This window comes from Salvelinus fontinalis, chromosome 17, assembly GCF_029448725.1.
Source record: "Salvelinus fontinalis isolate EN_2023a chromosome 17, ASM2944872v1, whole genome shotgun sequence".
NCBI classification, from domain to species: domain Eukaryota; kingdom Metazoa; phylum Chordata; class Actinopteri; order Salmoniformes; family Salmonidae; genus Salvelinus; species Salvelinus fontinalis.
The window spans coordinates 4,155,749-4,179,546 of NC_074681.1; the positions used below are offsets into that span (position 1 = coordinate 4,155,749).

The 23,798-nt window shown below is 39.8% G+C and overlaps 1 protein-coding gene and 1 long non-coding RNA gene across 2 annotated transcripts in view; one reads left to right on the forward strand and one right to left on the reverse strand.

The window, feature by feature from the left end:
• The first annotated feature begins 227 nt into the window (after positions 1-227).
• The window catches only part of LOC129813600 (uncharacterized), a 38,233-nt gene continuing 14,662 nt past the window's right edge, over positions 228-23,798 (forward strand). The window contains exons 1-3 of the mRNA XM_055865936.1: positions 228-358; positions 2,210-2,521; positions 10,787-11,068. Of these exons, the coding sequence (XP_055721911.1) occupies positions 301-358; positions 2,210-2,521; positions 10,787-11,068 (652 nt within the window). The 5' untranslated portion in view covers positions 228-300. The remainder of the gene's footprint in view (positions 359-2,209; positions 2,522-10,786; positions 11,069-23,798) is intronic.
• On the reverse strand, positions 7,425-9,846 carry LOC129813603 (uncharacterized). Its single transcript, XR_008753180.1, has 2 exons — positions 8,716-9,846; positions 7,425-8,541 (listed from the first exon to the last, which is right to left on the reverse strand). It is a non-coding gene; the product is annotated as an uncharacterized LOC129813603 (long non-coding RNA).

The window sequence follows — 23,798 nt, forward strand, 5'->3', positions numbered from 1 at the left end:
TGTAAGATCCTTTTAAATAAAAATGGTCAAAGAATACAAAGGAAAAAAATTATATTATTTCACATTGGACATTTATAGTGCAGAGTGAGTACACTGTACAAATAAATGGCTCCTCCCACTTAAATGGATTATGTAACTTTGGATTTTGGTTCAATCCAAACAGAATGTCATCCACATCAAGGATTGTTTATGTACTGACTCCCAATGTAAGTACATTTGGATATCAGTTTTTCTACAGCTGCTGCAGTTTTTGCGGAACTGACACTACTTCCTGATTTAGGTTTAGTCGTTTGTCAAAGTATGGCGACCCTCCTGCATTTCACCGTAGCTATTCTACTAACTCTCCTCCATCAACCAGGTAAAACATTTTCTAAGACATCTGTATAGTGCTATAGATTATATTGATTAGACATGTGTACCAATGATCTGATTGGTAGGTTAGTAAGTAACAGGCAGTATCATTTGTGCTGATTGCTCTGCTTATAACCAGTTGTATCTTTGGGGTGAAATGTTGGTTCAGTCCCAATAATGTCTTCTTTCTCTCTTCATGGATTTGAAATAAAATGACTGGTATATGACAACTCACTTTAGTCTATGACTACACCAATCCAATGCTTTAAAATGTCTGGGTAGTAGTGAACGAGTACACAATTCAGTAGGGATTATTGGGATGCACATAGGCATGACAGAGGGAAGAAGTCAACTGGTCAAATGATCCAATGGAGTAATGAAGGTTTAAGTCACTTGTGATGTATTGAATACTGCACAACTCAAGTAATTGATAAAGACTTTTACATTGAAAGTATGTAATTAACTTTAGGACAAGAGTTTTTGAATATACTGTAGTTTTAAAGGCCCAGTGCAGTCAAAAACATGATTTTCTTGTATTTTATACAGTTTATATTTCCACACTATGAGGTTGGAATAATACTGTGAAATTGTGAAAGTTATGATAATGGACTTTTAGTGTAAGAGCTGTTTGAAAAGACCTTCTGAAATTTCAGCCTGTTGTGGTGGGATAGAGTTTTGGCCTGCCTGGTGACATTCATTTTTCTTGTCTATGAATTCTAAGTGAATTGAGAAGGAGACCCTGGTCTCAATGGTGACTCCCTGCTTAAATAAAGGTCAAATAAATCACCAGGCGGTAAATAAGTAAATAGACCAATAAAAAAGAGGGTCCTAAATCTCTCTGCCAATAACAACTCGTTTTCAGTTTCCCCCTTCACACTCAGACCACTCCCAGACAGTCCAAGCAGAATTCTTGCTTGAGAAATTTCTCTTTGCTAAGGTATTTTTGTTTCTTTTTGACCATTTTAATTTAAAACAATCACAGTAAGGTACTTAATTGTTACACAGAAATGTTTTGATATTGAGAAAAAAAATAGCTGCATTGGACCATTAAACATATTTTATACTTGTTTACAAAGACTGAAATGTAACATAAACAACAGCAGAATACAATAATTGTGGGTTGTAATATTATACTGTACACTATTGTGAGAAAAGGTTCTCAAAGTGTCAGTTACAGGAAAGTCAGTAACAGGAAACTACACCACAGAGTCACATCACAGACAGCTATGCATACCTCAACTTATTTACTGACTACAAATAAGTGGGCTACTAAAAAGGTTACACTCTCTGAGCCCCCATGTCTTTAGGAAGATTAGGTTATACTTCATAGAGTACAACTTCAAATAGTAGCTTAACTATTAATCAAACTGAACAGTAACTTTAGTGTGTATCATACCCTAGTTCTTTATTGTAAAAGTACTTCTGTATTACCTGTAACAAAGGTTGTGACGTAGGCTGCGTTTACACAAGCAGCCCAATTCTGATCTTTGGACCAATCAGATCAGCTCTTTCTACAATAATTGGGCAACATATCAGAATTGAGCTGCCTGTGTTAACACAGCCTATGATACTCTAAAGGCATCTATTTTGATGGGTTCATCATTAAACCATACTGTAAAAATGGTGTGTAGAGAAGTTCCAGACCAATCTCAAAATGATTATGTGCAAATAGATACGTTTTGCCAATTGGAAGATTATGATGTGTCAGCACGTTTGGCTATTTGCAAATTAACATCTATTTTAACATATTCCTGTTGGAGGTTACGTTGCAAAATTCATGAATCATACTGATCTATTTGTCACAATGAATTATTCTTCATATTTTTTTTACATTAAGTATTGTGTGTTTATTTCTCAGTGTCGCGTGCTGAGACCCCTGTGTTTGTGCTGAAGGGACAGGATGTTCGTCTGGATGTCCAGGGAAAGGAAGACCTCACAAATAATACTTTTTTGATATGGAAGTTTAACAAATCACAAATTGTAGTAACATACCTCTTTACACAGAGAGCTGGTATAGTTACTCCTGTGTATAATGGAAGGGTTGAGTTTAGTGAGGGAAACTTCTCTCTGCTACTGAAGAAACTACAGGAAGGAGACAGTGGACACTATGATGTAGTAGTGACTGGTACTGAAGAAAGAAATGTTGGTGCATACTTGATCAAAGTCCAAGGTAGGTTTGACTGTTTTCTTTATTTATTCTATACAGTTACACAGTTAGAGCACTAAATTAGATTAATAATACAAACCATTAAAAAGACTTGCGAAAGCAAAATTCCCAACTTTTAATCTGTATATATCAATGATGTCGCTCTTGCTGCTGGTGATTCTCTGACCCACCTCTACACAGAAGACACCATTCTGTATACATCTGGCCATTCTTTGGACTCTGTGCTAACTAACCTCCAAACGAGCATCAATGCCTTACAACACTCCTTCCGTGGCCTCCAACTGCTCTTAAATGCAAGTAAAACTAAATGCATGCTCTTCAAACGATCACTGCCCGCACCCGCCCGCCCGACTATCATCACTACTCTGGACGGTTCTAAATTAGAGTATGTGGACAACTACAAATACCTAGGTGTCTGGTTAGACTGTAAACTCTCCTTCCAGACTCGCATTAAGCATCTCCAATACAAAATTAAATCTAGAATCGGCTTCCTATTTCACAACAAAGCCTCCTTCACTCATGCTGCCAAACATACCCTCGTAAAACTGACCATCCTACCAATTCTTGACTTCGGCGATGTCATTTACAAAATAGCCTCCAACAATCTACTCAGCAAACTGGATGTAGTCTATCCCAGTGTCATCCGTTTTGTCAACAAAGCCCTATATACTACCCACCACTGCGACCTGTATGCTCTCGTTGGCTGGCCCTCACTACATATTCGTCGCCAAACCCACTGGCTCCAGGTCATCTATAAGTCTTTGCTAGGTAAAGCCCCGCCTTATCTCAGCTCACTGGTCACCATAGTAACACCCACCCATAGCACGCGCTCCAGCAGGTATATCTCACTGGTCATCCCCAAAGCCAACACTTACTTTGGCTGCCTTTCCTTACAGTTTTCTGCTGCCAATGACTGGAACGAACTGCAAAAATCACTGAAGCTGGAGTCTTATATCTCCCTCTAACTTTAAGCATCAGCTGTCAGAGCAGCTTACCGATCACTGTACCTGTACACAGCCAATCTGTAAATAGCACACCCAACTACCTCATCCCCATATTGTTATTTATCCTCTTGCTCTTTTGCACCCCAGTATCTCTACTTGCACATCATCATCTGCACATCTATCACTCCAGTGTTAATGCTAAATTGTAATTATTTCACCACTATGGCCTATTTATTGCCTTACCTCCCTACTCTTCTACATTTGCACACACCGTACATAGATTTTTCTATTGAGTTATTGACTGTACGTTTGTTTATGTGTAACTCTGTGTTGTTGTTTTTGTCGCACTGCTTTGCTTTATCTTGGTCAGGTTGCAGTTGTAAATGAGAACTTATTCTCAACTAGCCTACCTGGTTAAATAAAATAAAAATCTATATAAAAAATACCTTTTAAGGTTCCGCCCCTTTTTTTTTCTTCACCCAAAATGACATCTAACTGCTTGTAGCTCAGGCCCTGAAGCAAGGATATGCATATTCTTGGTACCATTTCAAAGGAAACAATTTGAAGTTTGTGGAAACGTGAAAGGAATGTAGGAGAATATAACACAATAGATCTGGTAGAAGACAATACAAAGAAAAAAACGACCGTTCTTTTGTATTTTTTTGTACCATCATCTTTGAAATGCAAGAGAAAGGCCATAATGTTTTATTCCAGCCCAGGTGCAATTTAGATTTTGGCCACTAAATGGCAGCAGTGTACGTGCAAAGTTTTAGACTGAACAATGAACCCTTGCAGTTCTGTTCAAAATGTTGACTGCCCAAATGTGCCTAATTTGTTTATTAATATCTTTTCATGTTCAAAATTGTGGACTTTCCTCAAACAATAGCATGGTATTATTTCACTGTAGTAGCTACAGTAAATTGGACAGTGCAGATAGACTAACAAGAATTTAAGCCAATATCAGATATGTCTATGTCCTGGAAAATGTTCTTGTTACTTACAACCTCATGCTAATTGCATTAGCCTACATTAGCTCAACCCTCCCGTGGACGGTACACCGATCCCGAATTAATGTGCTTGCGAAAACAGCCACACTTTAAATATTGTAAATGTAACGGATGTGAAATGGCTAGCTAGTTAGCGGGTACGCGCTAGTAGCGTTTCAATCAGTTACGTCACTTGCAAGGGCCGTGGCCTTTGTGGAGCGATAGGTAACGATGCTTCGTGGGCGACCGTTGTTGATGTGTGCAGAGGGTCCCTGGTTCGCGCCCGTGTCGGGGCGAGGGGACGTACTAAAGTTATACTGTTACATAAAGATTATTTCTAACTTTTAATTATAGCACACTTACACCTTTTAAGCGAGAAACACCATTCAAAGTTTATAACGTGTAGACTGGTCTGGATTAAGTTGCTTGAATACAACTTTTTGATAACATTTGTCACTAGTTTCAGAAAATTAGGTCTATGTCATGTGTCACTATTTCACAGGAGAGTCATTTGAACGTAAACATTTTTATTTTTAATCAAAATTTGGCAGAAATGCCTTCTGGAACATGTGAACTTTCATGTGCCTTAATAACAAACTTGTATGCCATCTGTAAATACGAATTAAAATGGTTAAACTACAAGCCTAGTTGGTTTAGCCACAAAAAAAGTCAGCAACCTTCCCGCTAGCTATGATTGACTGAGATAATGGATGGGCTGGACATGCTGAGAGATGAGTTCAGATTTTGTCCGCCATGCAGCAAGCTTGTCTATAACATGAGCTGCTCAGTATGTGTAGGTAATCCTTTCTAACGCAGATTTTTGGAAAGACATCACGAAAAACTACAATAGTGTTGCTAATGCTCTCCACTTTCTAGAGGACCGAGTTTTAAAATCAGTGGAATGTCCGATAGAAGAAGAGTATGATAGCTACAGTAAAGAGATGGAGAAAAGTCTGGCATTTGATTGCAAATATGTGGAGGGAGTCGAAAAGGGAACACACAGAAGGAGGTTGTATATAAAACACCTGTCTCCAGATTACATCTTCAAACTAAGGGCAACCATGGCATCCGTGACAGAGGGAGAAGCGTTCATCCATGTATACGGGTAAGAGAGTCTAGCTAGAAACATTTTCAGATATTACACGTTTCTACTTTTTTCAGAAAGTTGTTTTCATTGCAAGTGAAAGCATATTGTTAGCTAGCTAGCTAATATTAGCTGGCTGGCTCACTAGCTAACGATATGTGTATGATCTGTGTAGTAATATTATTCGTATCTCAGAGCCATTTGCATTGCTAGTTATAACATAATGTTAGCTAGCTAACTAACATTGTACATGGTTGGTTAGCTTTAGCTACCTGCAGATTCATGCAGGGTAGTAATGTTATGAGTTGGGATTATGGTTCATTGTTGAGCTAGCTACATGTCTAAATAAAAGACTCCACTATGCAAGTAACCATTTCATTGTACCGTTTACACCTTCTGTATCCTGTGCATTTGACAAAGAAACTTAGATTATATTTGATAAGGTGTGTGTTTACCAGAGACGGTAATGTGAAGAACAACATGACTTGCACCAAATCAAATGTGGATATAACGTTAGGCCAACGAGACAGTGTAAAGTTAAAAAATGTCTCGGGTTAAAATGCCCTGCATTTTAATTTCGTAATTAGCCATTAGCTCTATAATTAGCCATTAGCTTGTAAATAATGATCTTGTTGTGAATTTATTTTCCTATAATAATGAATACAAATTAGCTAAATTTAGGAAGTTGTCAGCTATTTGATAAGGTCATTATTTGAACTGGCTAATCATCTAACTTAATGTTAGCTAGCTAGGTAACCAGAACCAAAACAGTTGCTTTTATTTGCCTGGTTTGCTAGATTGACATATAATAAATTCATTTTTAAACAGATGAGTTTATTGCTGTTAAAATACACCAGTTCTGCTATGTTGGACCACCACATGTCATGCAGCATGTCCTTTTTGTGTTTATACTTTTTTCATAATGACAATGACAACTTTGATGTCGGATGACAATAGAATGTTCATGATACTATGTTGATAGACCAGAGCTAGTGCAGACCAGAGCAGTAGCTGTGGTCAGTAGTTGTGTAGTTGTGGTCAGTAGTGGTCAGTAGTTGTGTAGTTGTTGTAAGTAGTTGTGTAGTCAGTAGTTTTGGTAATTGGGTTGTGTGGTTCAGTAGTTGTAGTTCAGTAATTGTGCTCAGAAGTTGTGTGGTTGGGGTCAGTAGTTGTGGTCAGTGTCTAAACTACATTTGTTGCATCTGAAAACTGAAAGTTGTGTTGTAGGTAGTTGTGGTCTGTAGTTTTGTGGTCAGTAGTTGTGTGTTTGTGGTCAGTAGTTGTGTTCAGTAGTGGTGGTCTGTCGTTTTGTGGTTAGTAGCTGTGGTCAGTAGTGGTGGTCTGTCGTTTTGTGGTTAGTAGCTGTGGTCAGTAGTTGTGGTCAGAAGTAGTCAGTAGTTGTGTGGTTGTGGTCATTAGGTGTGTGGTTCAGTAGTTGTGTGGTCCACTAACCCGGATGACGCTGGGCCAATTGTACGCTGCCTTATAGGTCCTCCGGTCACAGCTGGCTGTGACACAGCCTGGGATTGAACCCAGGTCTGCACTGATCCCTCAAGCACCATGATACAGTGCCTTAGACAGGGTTCCCACACCTTCTTAAACATCAAATTCAAAGACTTTCCAGGCACAATTCCTTCAAATTCAAGGACCCAACATGGCATAGTTTGAGACATGGATCAAGGTTAATTACTGTTGCAACACTGAGCATTTTTATAATGAGAACTAGCAGGCTTTACAGAAGCTCACAGACAACAATTAAATAGAGAGACTTGAATGTGTAAACACTCAATTTTGCTGTGTTACAGTGACGACAGACTACGTGGTCTCTTGTCTTCTCTAACACAGCACAGCAAAACAATATATTGTGTAAGTTGAAAGATAGAGACAGAGACTTATTTACGAGTTGAAGAGCTATGTAACGCCTCGTTTATTTCATTAGCACCAGCTTAACACACAACATGCCGCAGAGCAAAAACAGCACTTTTTTTTCAATACATCTCTGTGCTACGTATGAATCTTCTTTCAAGTTCTCTTCAACCTGCCGATTGATGGAGAATCCGAGCTCTACTGAAGCTTGCCCGTGTGACAGTAAGAGGAGTTGCCCGTGTGACAGTAAGAGGAGTTGCCCGTGTGACAGTAAGAGGAGTTGCCCGTGTGACAGTAAGAGGAGTTGCCCGTGTGACAGTAAGAGGAGTTGCCCGTGTGACAGTAAGAGGAGTTGGCGGCAAAGTCTCCATAGATTTCCGAGCTCTTTGTCCTTTGACATATACTCATGTAAAAATGTGTCCACGCTGTCTTGGACAGGATCAAAGTTTACAACACTGAGTGTTGGGCCTGGACAATGTCATCAATAAATGTGAGTGTTGTCGAATGATGTCATCACAATCTTCTTCCTTCACCCGATGACTATTTAAAAGGTAGGTCAGGACCTTCTTCAATTTTGCTGTACACAGCATCTTTCCATCCAAGAAAGAAAGATGTGAGACCAGAGAGTACTTCAATGGGGATTTCTCAAAGAGTTTAACAGTTGTGAGCATACACTTCTTGCAAGCGATTTTGAAGTCTATCAATGTTTTCTGTCCAATTTTCTTCCCTGCGGACAAGTTTCTAACAATTCTTTGAGTAACAAAGACCATTCAATTCTAGGATTGACTTCTCAACCTTTGAGTAAAATGACACATTTACATTTGGTCCATCCATGGAGATTTGAACCATGTTTTTCTTTGGTAGATCTTCGGTGCTCTTCTCGTAGACCACTTTAAGGTCCAACGCAGTCGCATGTCCCAGAAATTTAGAAACATAAAATCTCGTCAGAACTTTGTCCTCATCCCATAAACAGGTGTGAAAGTCACTTTGACTGTATGTTTCTGTTAAGGCTCTCATCAATGAGAAGTACATAATCCTCTTCCCCAGCAGACAGTTTTTTTAGACAACAAATGCTTGAAATGAGGAGCCAAGCCACGTGTGCACACATAGCGGGACTTAGCCCCGGAACTGAGAACAGCACACCTAAGAGTAAAAAAAGAAGATTCAATTCAAACACTTATTTCTGTTTCTAGCCTGTATGTGAATGTGTTTGTGTGTGTGTCACAGAGAGAGAATAGGAAATATGAAAACAAACATAACATGTTCCTAAAAATAATTTAATGTTACAGGTGACAGTTTATAAACCATGCCACTCACCCGTGCGTTCACTAGAGTGGAAAGAGTAGTGAGACTCCATCATATTCAGACACCACAATGTCTCAGCCCGCAATGTGTCCTCTTTGGGAACGGCAGTTATGACGGTCTGTCTTGAGGAGGTGGTGAATGTGGTAGTAGTTGTAGAACATTGTCTAGGTGGTGATGTAGATGACGATGACTTTTCCACATATTTCAATAGAGTGAGAGCTGTGAGAAAATAAGTGTCCAAGTCTGATGAATGACTAGCTAGCTGGCTAACGTTAGCTAGCATTAGTCATGAAATGTTGTCACTAACAACTCTAGTGAACACCCTTTAACTAAATGTAAACTTTCAGCTAATGTTATTTATTTTAAATGTTCACTGTCCAGCTCTGCTTGCCGCAAGTTGGCTAACGCAACGTTAACAACTTAGCTAACGTTAGCTATCTAGCACTATATTGACAGCTGTGATTCAGTGGGAGAACTGACTGAGACATCTAGATAACGTTAGCTAACAACAACATAGCAAACGTTAACAGAATAATTATGTAACGTTGAAGTTAATTTACCCAACCACGAAAAGACGGAATGATCTAGCTTCGAGTCCTAGAATTGACATTTTCCAGGCATAGCTGAAGGTTCGCTTGACGTTATCTTTCTCGCTTGCTTGCGGCTGTTTTTAACATGCATCATTCGACTTCAATCACTCATGCAAACACATGACCGTCGCACTTTCTCAAGGCGGGTGGCGCGTGAAACAAGGATGCATAGACGGCGAGAGACACACATGCAGACAGCGGAACGTAGCCTATTACTGACGTTACGTTTAAAAAAAAATCAAAAGAACTTCAATTTCTATTCTTGCACAAAATATATAAATTCAAGCACTTTCAATGACCCATGTCTATTTCTTTTTATTTTAAATTTTTAAATTTTACCCTTTTTTCTCCCCAATTTTTGTGGTATCCAATTGATAGTAATTACTATCTTGTCTCATCGCTACAACTCCCTTACGGGCTCGGGAGAGACGAAGGTCGAAAGCCATGCGTCCTCCGAAACACAACCCAACCAAGCCGCACTGCTTCTTAACACAGCGCGCATCCAACCCGGAAGCCAGCCGCACTAATGTGTCGGAGGAAACACCGTGCACCTGGCGACCTTGGTTAGCACACACTGCGCCCGGCCTGCCACAGGAGTCGCTGGTGCGCGATGGGACAATGATATCCCTACCGGCCTAACCCTGACGACGCTAGGCCAATTGTGCGTCGCCCCACAGACCTCCCGGTCGCGGCTGCCTGGGCGCGAACCCAGAATCTCTAGTGGCACAGCTGGCGCTGCTTTTCAGTGCCCTAGACCACTGCGCCACCCGGGAGGCCCTACGCATGTGTATTTATGTACATTTTCAAAAACTTTTAAGGCCTTGATTTTTTTCTCTCAAATTCACAAACTTTCAAGTATTTCAAGGACCCGTGGGCACCCTGCTTAGACCGCTGTGCCACTCGGGAGGCTCCGAAGCCACCCCTGTGTTGTCTTGGCTGTGTGCCAGTCTGTGGTCCTGAGCACTCTGAAGTAGGTTTTCATCAAGGATCTCTCTGTACTTTGCTACATTCATCTTTCCCTCAATCCTGACTAGTCTCCCAGTCCCTGCCGCTGAAAAACATCCCCACAGCATGATGCTGCCACCACCATGCATCACCGTACGGTTAGTGCCAGGTTTCCTCCAGACGTGACTGATTTTCCGAAGGCACTGTATTTTATACAGCTGTTGTAATAAGCGCATATCAATTTTAAAAAATACTGCAATTTTTCCCACTTCCCAACAAGTTGGACGAAAACTTTGAGTGTAGGAAATCTTAGTCTACTTCTCTGCTTTCCAAGTCTAAAATCAGAACACTTTTTCCACAACCACAAAACTTAAACTACAATTTCTGTCAACTTTTACAAACTGACATTTTTAACACTTTCCCAGTGCTTTTCAAATCTAAAATAAGAACAATTCTTCCACTACCACAAAAATACTTCTAAAGAGCTAAAGAAAGTCCCACAATTTTTCTTCATGGAAAATTACCATCTAGTTTCTATTTGTTTTCAGAGAGAGTTGAGCCTCCAGTCCTGACAGTGGACTCTAACTCCAACATCAATGGCATCTGTAACGTGACTGTGACCTGCAGAGGTCAGAAAACCTCTGTCACCTCCAGCTGTAACAACAGCACCTGCTCTCAGGTGGGAGGAGAGAGTAGAGGGGCTGAGACCTCCACTGTCCCCCTGCTCTCTGTCTATGTGGCAGGGGGTTCCATCATCTGTAACCACAGCAACCAAGTCAGCTGGGCCAGCGACAAGAAAGAGATAAAAAAGATTTGTCCATTGAAATCAAGTAAGATGCAAACAAATTCTTTCTTTTTCGCTCTCGCTCTCTCTCTCACACACAAACACACACACACTGTTTTTGGGGGGAGTATTTTCAATGTAATACACAACATTTATTTGAGCATTTGAATGGTTATTTGTAAAAACCAAAGAGTCTTCCAAATTGTATTTTAAAGTATTTTCAATACTTATTTCAAATACTATTTTCACATACCTGGGGTTGATATACGGAATGATTTAAAGAATGACATTTTATTTTTGTGTCAAATCGCCAGTTGACAACCCATCCCTTATGGGATTAATTGGCACATAAACAAACATTACAATAATTCACTGTGATAATTCAGTGATAATTATTCTGATGAAAAATAAATCAATACATAAGTAAAATTCTGCAAACAGAAATGGACAAAAATATATTTCAGTTTCTTCTCATGGCTCAGCCACATGAGGGTACACTGTTCCCCTCCGAAGACGTGGATGCAGCCCTCCGTAACTCTCTGATTCAGAGGTTGGGTTAAATGCGGAAGACACATTTCAGTTGAATGCATTCAGTTGTACAACTGACTAGGTATCCCCCTTTCACCCCCCCCCCCCCCTTATATCTTGTGGGCTTTCTGGAATAAGGATAAGCGTATATCGTGGTAGAAAGGGTAATAGAGGATCAAATGAATTTAATTATCCATTTCTTTGACATCACAATAGTTAAATAGTCTTTCCTATTCCACTTCACCATTATATCGAACTGTTTCAAAACGAGGAGGCAATATCCCTGATCTTACCTGTGCGCAGAGCGATCTCTTGCTTTTAGGTAGATTATACATAATATATCGCTCACACGAATTCACCCTTAATCAAACAAAAGGTTTTATGATGAATCTCCTGCACCCATTTCTTATCATATTGCATCATCAGCTGTTTTTAAATGGGGTTTTCATACAACTGTTCACAGTCAGACTGTTGGAAAAGGTCAGACATTTCAGCTGCCCAGGCTGCCCCATTGGAAATATCCCATTGAAAAATGTTGCTGGCTGTTCTGGCAATTGGCATATCCAACAGTCTATTCCAAAGTCTCACCATACATTCCTTCCATCTCACCTCTGTCGTGGAATATTCTAATCAAGTGAGAGAGACTTTGTCATTTCTTCAAATTTCTTCAAAATTTCTTCAAACCTGCTGCCCCAATGGCAGGAAGCCTAGTGAATAGAGCGTTGGACCAGTAACCGAAAGGTTGCTAGATCGAATCCCGAGCTGACAAGGTAAAAATCTGTTGTTCTTTCCCTGAATAAGGCAGTTAACCCACTGTTCCTAGGCCGTCATTGTATATAAGAATTTGCTCTTAACTGACTTGCCTAGTTAAATGAAGGCTAAAAAAAGAATTAATATAAATTAATTATTGCAATAATGAAACCAGTCAAACAAACAGTCTTGACTGTTGTGCCGAGTAGCCTAAACTTTACCCAAATGCAGAGTTCTTTATGTAGCTGACACTAAGAATGCTTAGTCATGGTTGGTTCCACCCCTCACATGCAGATTGGGGCATCATTAGCCACTCTGGGTTCATCCTGTCGTTATCTGCACGTGGGTGTATTGTCTTAACCCCAGCCTGGCTTAGTTTCCCAGATGAAACGATGATTTTGAGACAATGAGGGATTGTTCTACTCCTAAACTATCTCTAGTAAAACACATTCTTGTCTATGTAATGCAGTCTTTAACTCAAGCTCAAGCCATCTCTGGTGACCATACGTCCAGATTATCTGCAGGGAACTAGAGTGGAGACCATAAAAACACAGCATTAACAGGACAAAATATATTCCTATTTGTTAAGTATTTATTGCTAACTATTAATATCAAACAAATCAGGTAAATACATAATTAAGAGATATATCTCAATTTAAAAGAAAAATTACAAGGTTTAAGAAAACATTAAACACTGTTAAGAAAGTCAGAGTACATTTTTCATCAGTACAAAACAAATCATCATGTTGATACTGAGCACACCCCCATTGGTCAGCATAGTAGAAACTAAAATTAGCATATATTGTTGGACAAATCCAGGTAGTGACTCCCGTTTTAAGTTAAATGTATTCTGTTTAGTGCCTAATGAACATGATCCAGGACAAGCATCATGATCCCACTATTTATAAAGCAATGCCTATAGCTATGTGCCATTAGCATAAACCTTCTATAGTTCCTGATTATTATCATTAAAAATTGCAATTTGGCAATGGATATGGATCAAATAGATTAGGATCAGTTTCACTCTCAGGATCAGAGTTCACCCTTTCCATTCACCAGGGCATGCTGAGAATAGTATCACTCTCTTTGGTACACAACTTCTTTACACATGTCACAATCAGCATAGCAACAACCAAAACAATGAATCCATAATAAATTAATTGCTCCACTCATATAGTTTTTAACTTCTTATGGCTGCAGGGGCAGTATTGAGTAGCTTGGATGAAAGGTGCCCAGAGGTGCCCAGAGGAAACTGCCTGCTCCTCAGTCCCAGTTCTAATATATGCATATTATTATTAGTATTGGATAGAAAACACTCTGAAGTTTCTAAAACTGTTTGAATGATGTCTGTGAGTATAACAGAACTCATATGGCAGGCAAAAACATGAGAAGAAATCCAAGCAGGAAGTGGGAAATCTGAGGTTGGTCGATTTTCAACTCACTGCCTATCGAATACACAGTGGGATATGGATCAGTTTGCACTTCCTACGGCTTCCACTAGATGTCAACAGTCTGTAGAACCTTGTCTGATGCCTCTACTGTGAGGTGGGGCCGAAGGAGACAGGAATGAGTCAGGTCTACCATGACCTGACCATACTCTGACCATGCGCGTTCACATGAGAGGGAGCTCTGTTCCGTCGCACATCTGAAGTCAATGGAATTCTCCGGTTGGAACGTTATTGTTAAAAACATCCTAAAGATTGATTCAATACATCGTTTGACATGTTTATACTGACTGTTACGGAACTTTTTGACATTTCGTCTGCTTTTAGTGAACGCGCTTCCTGACGTTGGATTTGTTTACCAAACACGCTAACAAAAATAGCTATTTGGACATAAATGATGGACATTACCGAACAAAACAAAAATTTCTTGTGGAAGTGGGAGTCCTGGGAGTGCATTCCGATGAAGATCAGCAAAGGTAAGTGAAGATTTATAATGCTATTTATGAGTTTTGTTGACTGCACAATTTGGCGGGTAACTGTATGGCTTCCTTTTGTGGCTTAACGCTGTTCTCAGATTATTGAATATTGTGCTTTTGCCGTAAAGCTTTTTGAAATCTGACACAGCGGTTGCATTAAGAACAAGTGTATCTTTAATTCTATGTCAAACATGTATCTTTCATCAAAGTTTATGATGAGTATTTATGTTATTTGACGTGGCTCTCTGCAATTTCTACGGATATTTTGGAGGCATTTCTGAACATGGCGCCAATGTAAACTGAGGTTTTTGGATATAAATATGAGCTTTATCGAACAAAACATATATGTATTGTGTAACATGAAGTCCTATGAGTGTCATCTGATGAAGATCATCAAAGGTTAGTGATTCATTTTATCTCTATTTCTGCTTTTTGTGACTCCTGTCTTTGGCTGGAAAAATGCCTGTGTTTTTCTGTGATTTTGCGGTGACCTAACATAATCGTTTGTGGTGCTTTCTCTGTAAAGCCTATTTGAAATCAGACACGTTGGTGGGATTAACAACTAGATTACCTTTAAAATGGTATAAAATACATGTATGCTTGAGGAATTTTAATTATGAGATTTCTGTTGTTTGATTTTGGCACCCTGCACTTTCACTGGCTGTTGTCATACTAAAACTTACTCAAATCAATCAGTCAGTTTTAAAAACCATTCGGTTTCCAAATCATAATCAAACCCAATTAATTATCCAACCCAAAATCCAGAATGACATTGCTCAGTGATTCACATTGGTTCTATCACTCAAAGTTAAAACCCTTAACTTAACACACATCGGCACTGGCAGAATGTACATTTATATTAACATACAATATAATTATCCTATAATTGTAGTATTAACTTTCTCATCACGATTATAGTTACAGATCAGTATCTTAATCCATTCTTAGCCTAAAATACTATAAATTTAGCAGTTTGTAGACCTCCTCAATCAACCTGATACACCAAATAACAATTTTAGACAAGTCTTAATCAATTACGGGCACAGTTGATCAACCCCCTCCCTTTCCTGGCACTCAATTCTTCTTCAGATAGCTTCTCAGTTCAAAGTGGATGGCCCATGATAATGTCCCAATTTCAATGTCTCACCTGAGCCCCACCACAACTCCTATTATGTCTTGTCCATTTACCAACCAGTACACCAGCAATATGTGAGAAGTTTTGGAACGAATCGCTCTTCATTCTCACTCCACGTGGTCTTCTGTCGCAGTCCTAAGAGAAGGGCATGAGAGAAAAGGCAGTTGCTGGATGCTGGCTCAGACTCAGGTCTCTCGATAGAAGTGGTGCAGGACAGAGCCGTATTGAACGCCATTTCTTCAGCCGGTTAGAGGGGGTTTTGAGGTTCACACCGATTGGTCAAATTATCCCTTCTATGCATCTAGATAACATCTGTAGTCACAATCCATAATCTCGAGAAAGGACAGATAAAAACAACAGTTTAGTTCAGTTAATTTCTGATTCAGGAAATCCAGACAAGTATTGACTGCATGACATATTATTACTTTTACCGATATTCTTAATACACATTTCTAAAACAAATATCAAAGAAAATAACATCACATTCTGTTGAAACAATTTTTCCAAATTGGCGTATACTCCCCCTATGATACTGTCAATCTCATCGCAGAGTCACAGGGTCAGGAAGTTATACCGATCATTCAGCAGACCCAATCTGGTGAGATTTGTATAGAAACAAAACAAACAAACAACAATACATTGCTTCATACATAATTTGATACATTCCTACATATCACTCAAGGTGTGTAAACTTCAATCCAAAAACCTCAAAGACAGGTAATTCCCCCATTTTGACATGACTCATAACGTGATCAATGTGTAAAAAAATAACACTACAAATCAAATCAGAATTACTACCCTTATTAACTCCATAAAATATTGTACCCATAACTTGATTCAATAAAAATAAAAATAGAGACAGGTCTATCCTTCTCGCGGTCCGAATCACACATATAACTATTAATTATAGCATGCCTCAGATATCTCTTTTGTCCCACCTCCCACACATGCGGTGACCTCACCCAGCATAACTAGTGCCTCCAGAGATGCAACCTCTCTTATCGTCACTCAATGTATAGGTTTACCTCCACTGTACTTGCACCCTACCATACCCCTGTCTGTACATTATGCCCTGAATCTATTCTACCACGCCCAGAAATCTGCTCCTTTTATTCTCTGCCCCAACGCACTAGACAACCAGTTTTGATAGCCTTTAGCCGCACCCTCATCCTACTCCTCCTCTGTTCCTTGGGTGATATAGAGGTTAACCCAGGCCCTGTGTGTCCCCAGGCACTCTCATTTGTTGACTTCTGTAACTGTATAAGCCTTGGTTTCATGCATGTTAACATCACAAGCCTCCTCCCTAAATTTGTTTTACTCACTGCTTTAGCACACTCCGCCAACCTTGACGTCCTTGCCGTGTCTGAATCCTGGCTTAGGAAGGCCACCAAAAATTTGGAGATTTCCATCCCCAACTACAACATTTTCCATCAAGATAGAACTGCCAAAGGGGAAGGAGTTGCAATCTACTGCAGAGATAGCCTGCACAGTTCTGTCATACTTTCCAGGTCTATACCCAAACAGTTCGAGCTTCTAAATAAAAAAATGAATCTCTCCAGAAATACGTCTCTCACTGTTGCCGCCTGTTACAGACCCCCCTTAGCTCCCAGCTGTGCCCTGGACACCATATGTGAATTGATTGCCCCTCATCTATCTTCAGAGGTCGTTCTGTTAGGTGACCTAAACTGGGATATGCTTAACACCCCGGCCGTCCTACAATCTAAGCTAAATGTCCTCAATCTCACACAAATTATCAAGGAACCCACCAGGTACAATCCTAAATCTGTAAACATGGGCACCCTTATAGATATTATCCTGACCAACTTGCCCTCCAAATACACCTCTGCTGTTTTCAAATCAGGATCTCAGCGATCACTGCCTCATTGCCTACATCCGTTATGGGTCCGTGGTCAAACGACCACGCCTCATCACTGTCAAACGCTCCCTAAAACACGTCTGCGAGCAGGCCTTTCTAATCGACCTGGCCTGGGTATCCTGGAAGGATATTGACCTCATCCGGTCAGTAGAGGATGCCTGGTTGTTCTTTAAAAGTAATTTCCTCACCATCTTAAATAAGCATGCCCCTTTCAAAAAATGTAGGATTAAAGACAGATATAGCCCTTGGTTCACTCCAGACCTGACTGCCCTCGACCAGCACAAAAACATCCTGTGGCGTACTGAACTAGCATCGAATAGTGCCCACAATAAGTCAGGAAACAATACACTCAGTCAGTTAGGAGAGCAAAGGCTAGCTTTTTAAAACAGAAATTTGCATCCTGTAGCTCTAACTCCCCAAAAATTATGGGACACTGTAAAATCCATGGAGAATAAGAGCACCTCCTCCCAGCTGCCGACTGCACTGAGGCTAGGAAACACTGTCACCACCGATAAATCCACGATAATCGAGAGTTTCAATAAGAATTTCTCTACGACTGGCCATGCTTTCCTCCTGGTTCCCCCAAACCCGGCCAACAGCTCCGCACCCCCCGCAGCTACTTGCCCAAGCCTCCCCAGCTTCTCCTTCACCCAAATCCAGATAGCAGATGTTCTGAAAGAGCTGCAAAACCCGGGTCCGTACAAATCAGCTGGGCTAGACAATCTGGACCCTCTCTTTCTAAAATTATCCACCGCCCTATTACTAGTCTGTTCAACCTCTCTTTCGTATTGTCCGAGATTCCTAAAGACTGGAAAGCTGCCGCGGTCATCCCCGTCTTCAAAGGGGGTGACACTCTAGACCCAAACTGTTACAGACCTTTATCCAGCCTGCCCTGCCTTTCTAAAGTTTTCAAAAGTCAAGTTAACAAACAGATCACTGACCATTTCGAATCCCACCGTACCTTCTCCGCTGTGCATTCTGGTTTCTGAGCTGGTCACGGGTGCACCTCAGCCACGCTCAAGGTACTAAACGACATCATAACCGACATCGATAAAAGACAGTACTGTGCAGCCGTCTTCATCGACCTGGTCAAGGCTTTCAACTCTGTCAATCACCACATTCTTATTGGCAGACTCAACAGCCTTGGTTTCTCAAATGACTGCCTCGCCTGGTTTACCAACTACTTCTCAGATAGAGTTCAGTGTGTCACATCGGAGAGCCTGTTGTCCGGACCTCTGGCAGTCTCTATGAGGGTGCCACAGGGTTTAATTCTCGGGCCGACTCTTTTCTCTGTATATATCAATGATGTCGCTCTTGCTGCAGGTGATTCCTTGATCCACCTCTACGCAGATGACACAATTCAGTATACATCTGGCCATTCTTTGGACACTGTGTTAACAAACCTCCAAACGAACTTCAATGCCATACAACACTCCTTCCTTGGCCTCCAACAGCTCTTAAACGCTAGTAAAACTAAATGCATGCTCTTCAACCGATCGCTGCACGCACCTGCCCGCCCGACTAGCATCACTACTCTGGACGGTTCTGACTACTCTAAATTAGAGTATGTGGACAACTACAAATACCTAGGTGTCTATCTAGACTATAAACTGTCCTTCCAGACTCATATTAAGCATCTCCAAATTAAATCTAGAATCGGCTTCCTATTTCGCAACAAAGCCTCATTCACTCATGCTGCCAAACATACCCTCGTAAAACTGACCATCCTACCGATCCTTGACTTCGGCGATGTCATTTACAAAATAGCCTCCAACACTCAGCAAACTGGATGCAATCTATCACAGTGCCATCTGTTTTGTCACCAAAGCCCCATATACCACCCACCACTGCGACCTGTATGCTCTCGTCAGCTGGCCCTTTCAACATATTCGTCGCCAGACCCACTGGCTCCAGGTCATCTATAAGTCTTTGCTAGGTAAAGCGCTGCCTTATCTCAGCTCACTGGTCACCATAAAAACACCCACCCATAGCACGTGCTCCAGCAGGTATATCTCACTGGTCATCCCCAAAGCCAACATCTCCTTTGGCCGCCTTTCCTTCCAGTTCTCTGCTGCCAATGACTGGAACAAATTGCAAAAATCGCTGAAGCTGGAGACTTATACAGTATCTCCCTCACTAACTTTAAGCATCAGCTATCTGAGCAGCTTACCGATCGCTGCAGCTGTACACAGCCCATCTGTAAATAGCACACCCTATCTACCTACCTCATCCATATTGTTTTTATTAACTTCTTTGCTATTTTGCACACCAGTAATTCTACTTGCACATCATCATCTGCACATCTATCACTCCAGTGTTAATTTTCTAAATTGTAATTACTTTGCTACTATTGGCCTATTTATTGCCTTACCTCCTTACTCCATTTGCACACACTGGATATAGATTTTTCTATTGTGTTATTGACTGTACTTTTGTCTATCCCATGTGTAACTCTGTGTTGTTGTTTATTGTCACACTGCTTTGCTTTATCTTGGCCAGGTCGCAGTTGTAAATGAGAACTTGTTCTCAACTAGCCTACCTGGTTAAATAAAGGTTAAATATTTCATTTTTATTTTTTATAAACTTCTCCGTAATTATCAGCACTACAAATGACCTTTAAATCATCATCCAACCATCTCTCTGCTTTCAAGTGAGGGCAATCAAACCACACTAGAAAGCCAGGACAGAGGTCATTCAAACCATTCAAATAAATGTTTCATTCTCTATTAGACTAGTTATTTATAAACAGTCAACATTTTATACATTTCTTATCCCTGGTTACAGTAAGTTTCTACAGTACATTTTTTACCAAAATAATTCACATGTTTAAATAAAACTCAGAAAAAAAACTTCAGGTTCCTTTAAGATGCATTTTCTCCAACTGTGAAAAACCCAATAAAACCAAATGAAAATAAAATGGTGTTGCTAACTCTTAATCAGTCCAAACAATTAAAATCTGTAATTCTTACTTTCCAATTAATTTACTTTCCTTTGTTACCTTCAGTAGTCCACATCTTCACTTCCCTTAACTCAGAAAGCCCTCTACAATCTCTACTATACTCTACCTCTGTCTTTCCATCTAACGATACTTTACCAGGTGAACCATTACATTTTTTTAATAGTCAAAACAAACTTCTGTCAGAGGGAGACCACTTGAATTACTATGTTCTCTTATTTCGCTGGTTGTACTTTCCCATATGATGTCTTGTGACCCTGCTCTACCAAATAGTTTACTAATGTGGTGATGTTTGGCATATGATTTTCTTCGTCTTTTTACACCAATAACAAATTCACTACATACTGTATCAACACAAATCCCTCATATTTACACCCTTTAGCAATTACATTTAAATGAGGCGTGATGCAAAGTTTAATCCGTGCTCTCACCCATATATACTGCCAATTTCAATATGTTACCTAATATCCAATGTCCTTGATACTCAGGAAGGATTATTCAACCTCAAAATCTGGGTTGATCCAAGCTCTCTGACCTCACAAAATATGATACTTTTCTTGCCTCACAAAAGCAGTCAAGCACCCAAGCTAACTGGCTAAAGTTGGCTAGTTTGCTAGCTAAAGTTACTTCCAGACACAAACAAGAGAACACATCTTCACTCTCCATTCTACTCACCTAGCAGAGCTGGTTAGGCTTTTTTCATGTTATTCAATGCGTTGGTGACTAACTGTGTTGCTGGCAATAATTTAAATGAACCTCTAATTCCTCCCAAACCCGGATCCGGGAGCACCCCCCACAGTAAAAAAGCTGACTAGCATAGCCTAGCATAGCGTCACAAGTAAATACTAGCATCTAAATATCATTAAATCACAAGTCCAAGACACCAGATGAAAGATACACATCTTGTGAATCCAGCCATCATTTCTGATTTTTAAAATGTTTTACAGGGAAGACACAATATGTAAATCTATTAGCTAACCACGATAGCAAAAGACACAACTTTTTTTTCCCACCATTCTTTTCCTGCATGGGTAGCATTCACAATTTCGACCAAATAAAGATATATATAGCCACTAACCAAGAAACAACTTCATAAGATGACAGTCTGATAACATATTTATTGTATAGCATATGTTTTTTTAGAAAAATGTGCATATTAAGTTCTGCTTTTCTGATGTATCAAATACTTATGTCATGCAATAAAATGCAAATTAATTACTTAAAAATCATACAATGTGATTTTCAGGATTTTTGTTTTAGATTCCGTCTCTCATAGTTGAAGTGTACCTATGATAAAAATTACAGACCTCTACATGCTTTGTAAGTAGGAAAACCTGCAAAATCGGCAGTGTATCAAATACTTGTTCTCCCCACTGTATATCGAATTAAATTACAGACGGATATTTCTAAGGTCGATAACTGAGCGTTTCAAAATGCCATTCTGAGGTCTTGCTTTGCGCAATGACGAACGTCGAAAAGAGAGCTCCCTTCGTTCCTTGGCCTTTTATAAGCTCTGAGAACTACGTAGAAACTCCATTCCACTTCTCATTGGTTACTGACATCCAGGGGAAGGCGGGTGCAGTTCATGTCGACCCATAGGATACATACAGAGCTTTAAACTGATCTGAGAACAGAGCCTCGTTTTCAGACCTTCGCAGTTCCTGTCATGGATTTCGCTGCAGAAAGAGTTCTGGTTCACCCACAGACATAATTCAAACGGTTTTAGAAACTAGAGATTGTTTTCTATCCAATAGTAATAATAATATGCATATTGTACGAGCAAGAATTGAGTACGAGACAGTTTAATTTGGGAACGATAAATGTCCAAGTTGAAACAGCACCCCCTGTAGTGTCAAGAGGTTATTAAGTTATTTTCCCTAACATTTAATGACACCGGCCATATTCAACAGGTTTTGAGCGCTCGCAAATTCATCCGTTATTCTGCGCTCTGGTACATTCAGGCCAGAGTGCTCCGAAATCCAAACAAATAGCCAGAGCGAATTTGCAAAGCACCCTATTTAACAATGTCCATTGAGAACGCACAACAACTATACCATTTAGCTAAGTTAAGAATGATGTGAATAGTTAATATACTTGCAAGTTCGATACAATTATATGCTATGCGGTTCATAAGGATAGCGCAGCCAACCAATTTGTCATAATTAGTTAAAACTAAGAATTTGTATCTTAAGACCAATAGGCATACTACATACTCAAACGACTTCACAAATAGTACGGTTAGTGCAATTACGCTGATATTGTGCCAAGTCACAATTGCATCCCTGAATTCTCTATTAGATTGGAATTTTCCTATCAGGAGGGAAATGCTGCCGAATTTTATCCATGATTACACTTTTTCCCATATTCGAGCCAAATTGGTAGAATGCTCATGCGCTTCTTTTTAGTGCCTCTATGGCTTTGCTATAGTTTACCTCTTCTATAAATGTATTTCTGCGCCTCTCTCCTAATAATTTAATATATTGAAGAAAACCCCTAACTTAGGCTTTGTACTACGTTATAAGTTACGTCGGAATTCCACCTAAATTCGCTCTAACTTCATGGAAAAAGGATTTATTCAATAAGTATAGCAACTCATCTCTTAGTTTGAAAAATTCATTTTTCAGGCCTTATGGATAGTTTTCTCCCTGACGGAGAATCTTATAGACATCCTTATATTAATGCTTCAACCTTCTCTATCACGTGATCCATAAAGAGACCATTCTGAATCTCTCAGAATACTTTGTACGCCTGTTACGTACGTCTATGTATAGGTGCGCAAGGTTATGTACATTTCTTATAAACTATTTTACAATTTCAAAAAAAAAAAAAAATCTTCACAAGAATCCATGTATAACATAGGAAGTCTTAGGTACTCACATTAATTAACCACTCCATGTGCGTTTCCAGCAACTTTCCACTGCTACAAAGTGTCAGCTGAGCAACCATGCTCCCAGCGGAACCCCGGACACCGCCCTATGGGAATACTGCTCCACACGTATCCTCAACAGTTCTCTCGATTCCAGAAATTATATATTTGCCGCTACTTTCTAAAATAACATATTTCGCCCAATTTCCACCCTGTGATATTCTATGATGGGCAGTGATGGATGGAACCTCAAGATAACGCTACATATCGAAACTTATTATCCAAATTTTAATCATTTTATTATACACATTTATATATCTTATTATCCAAACTTCAGATTAACCCTTATTTCCACACTCACACAACTCTCATATCACATTCACACAGTACTGTTCCCAAAACATACTTAATGAATTAGTTGTTTTCTGCAATATTTTTAAATCTTGCAGAAATATTTTCTGATTTCAATCTCGGGGTTAGGTCCTGAGATAAAGCAACTCATAATTTACATCTTACAATACTAACCCATGGTACAGCAATGCATCACGGCAATACCATGTAGGACCTCAAATAATTCCTTACTTCAGGATAGTACAATCCCGACTTTCTATTTATTATGACGATACCATCAGGATCTCATAACCTTAAAATGGCAGTAACTTCAGGACTTATTTCTAAAATGGGGTTTGGTTTAAACTATTTACTTACTATCTTATACTATATCATTGTAATGCATTCTCTAAT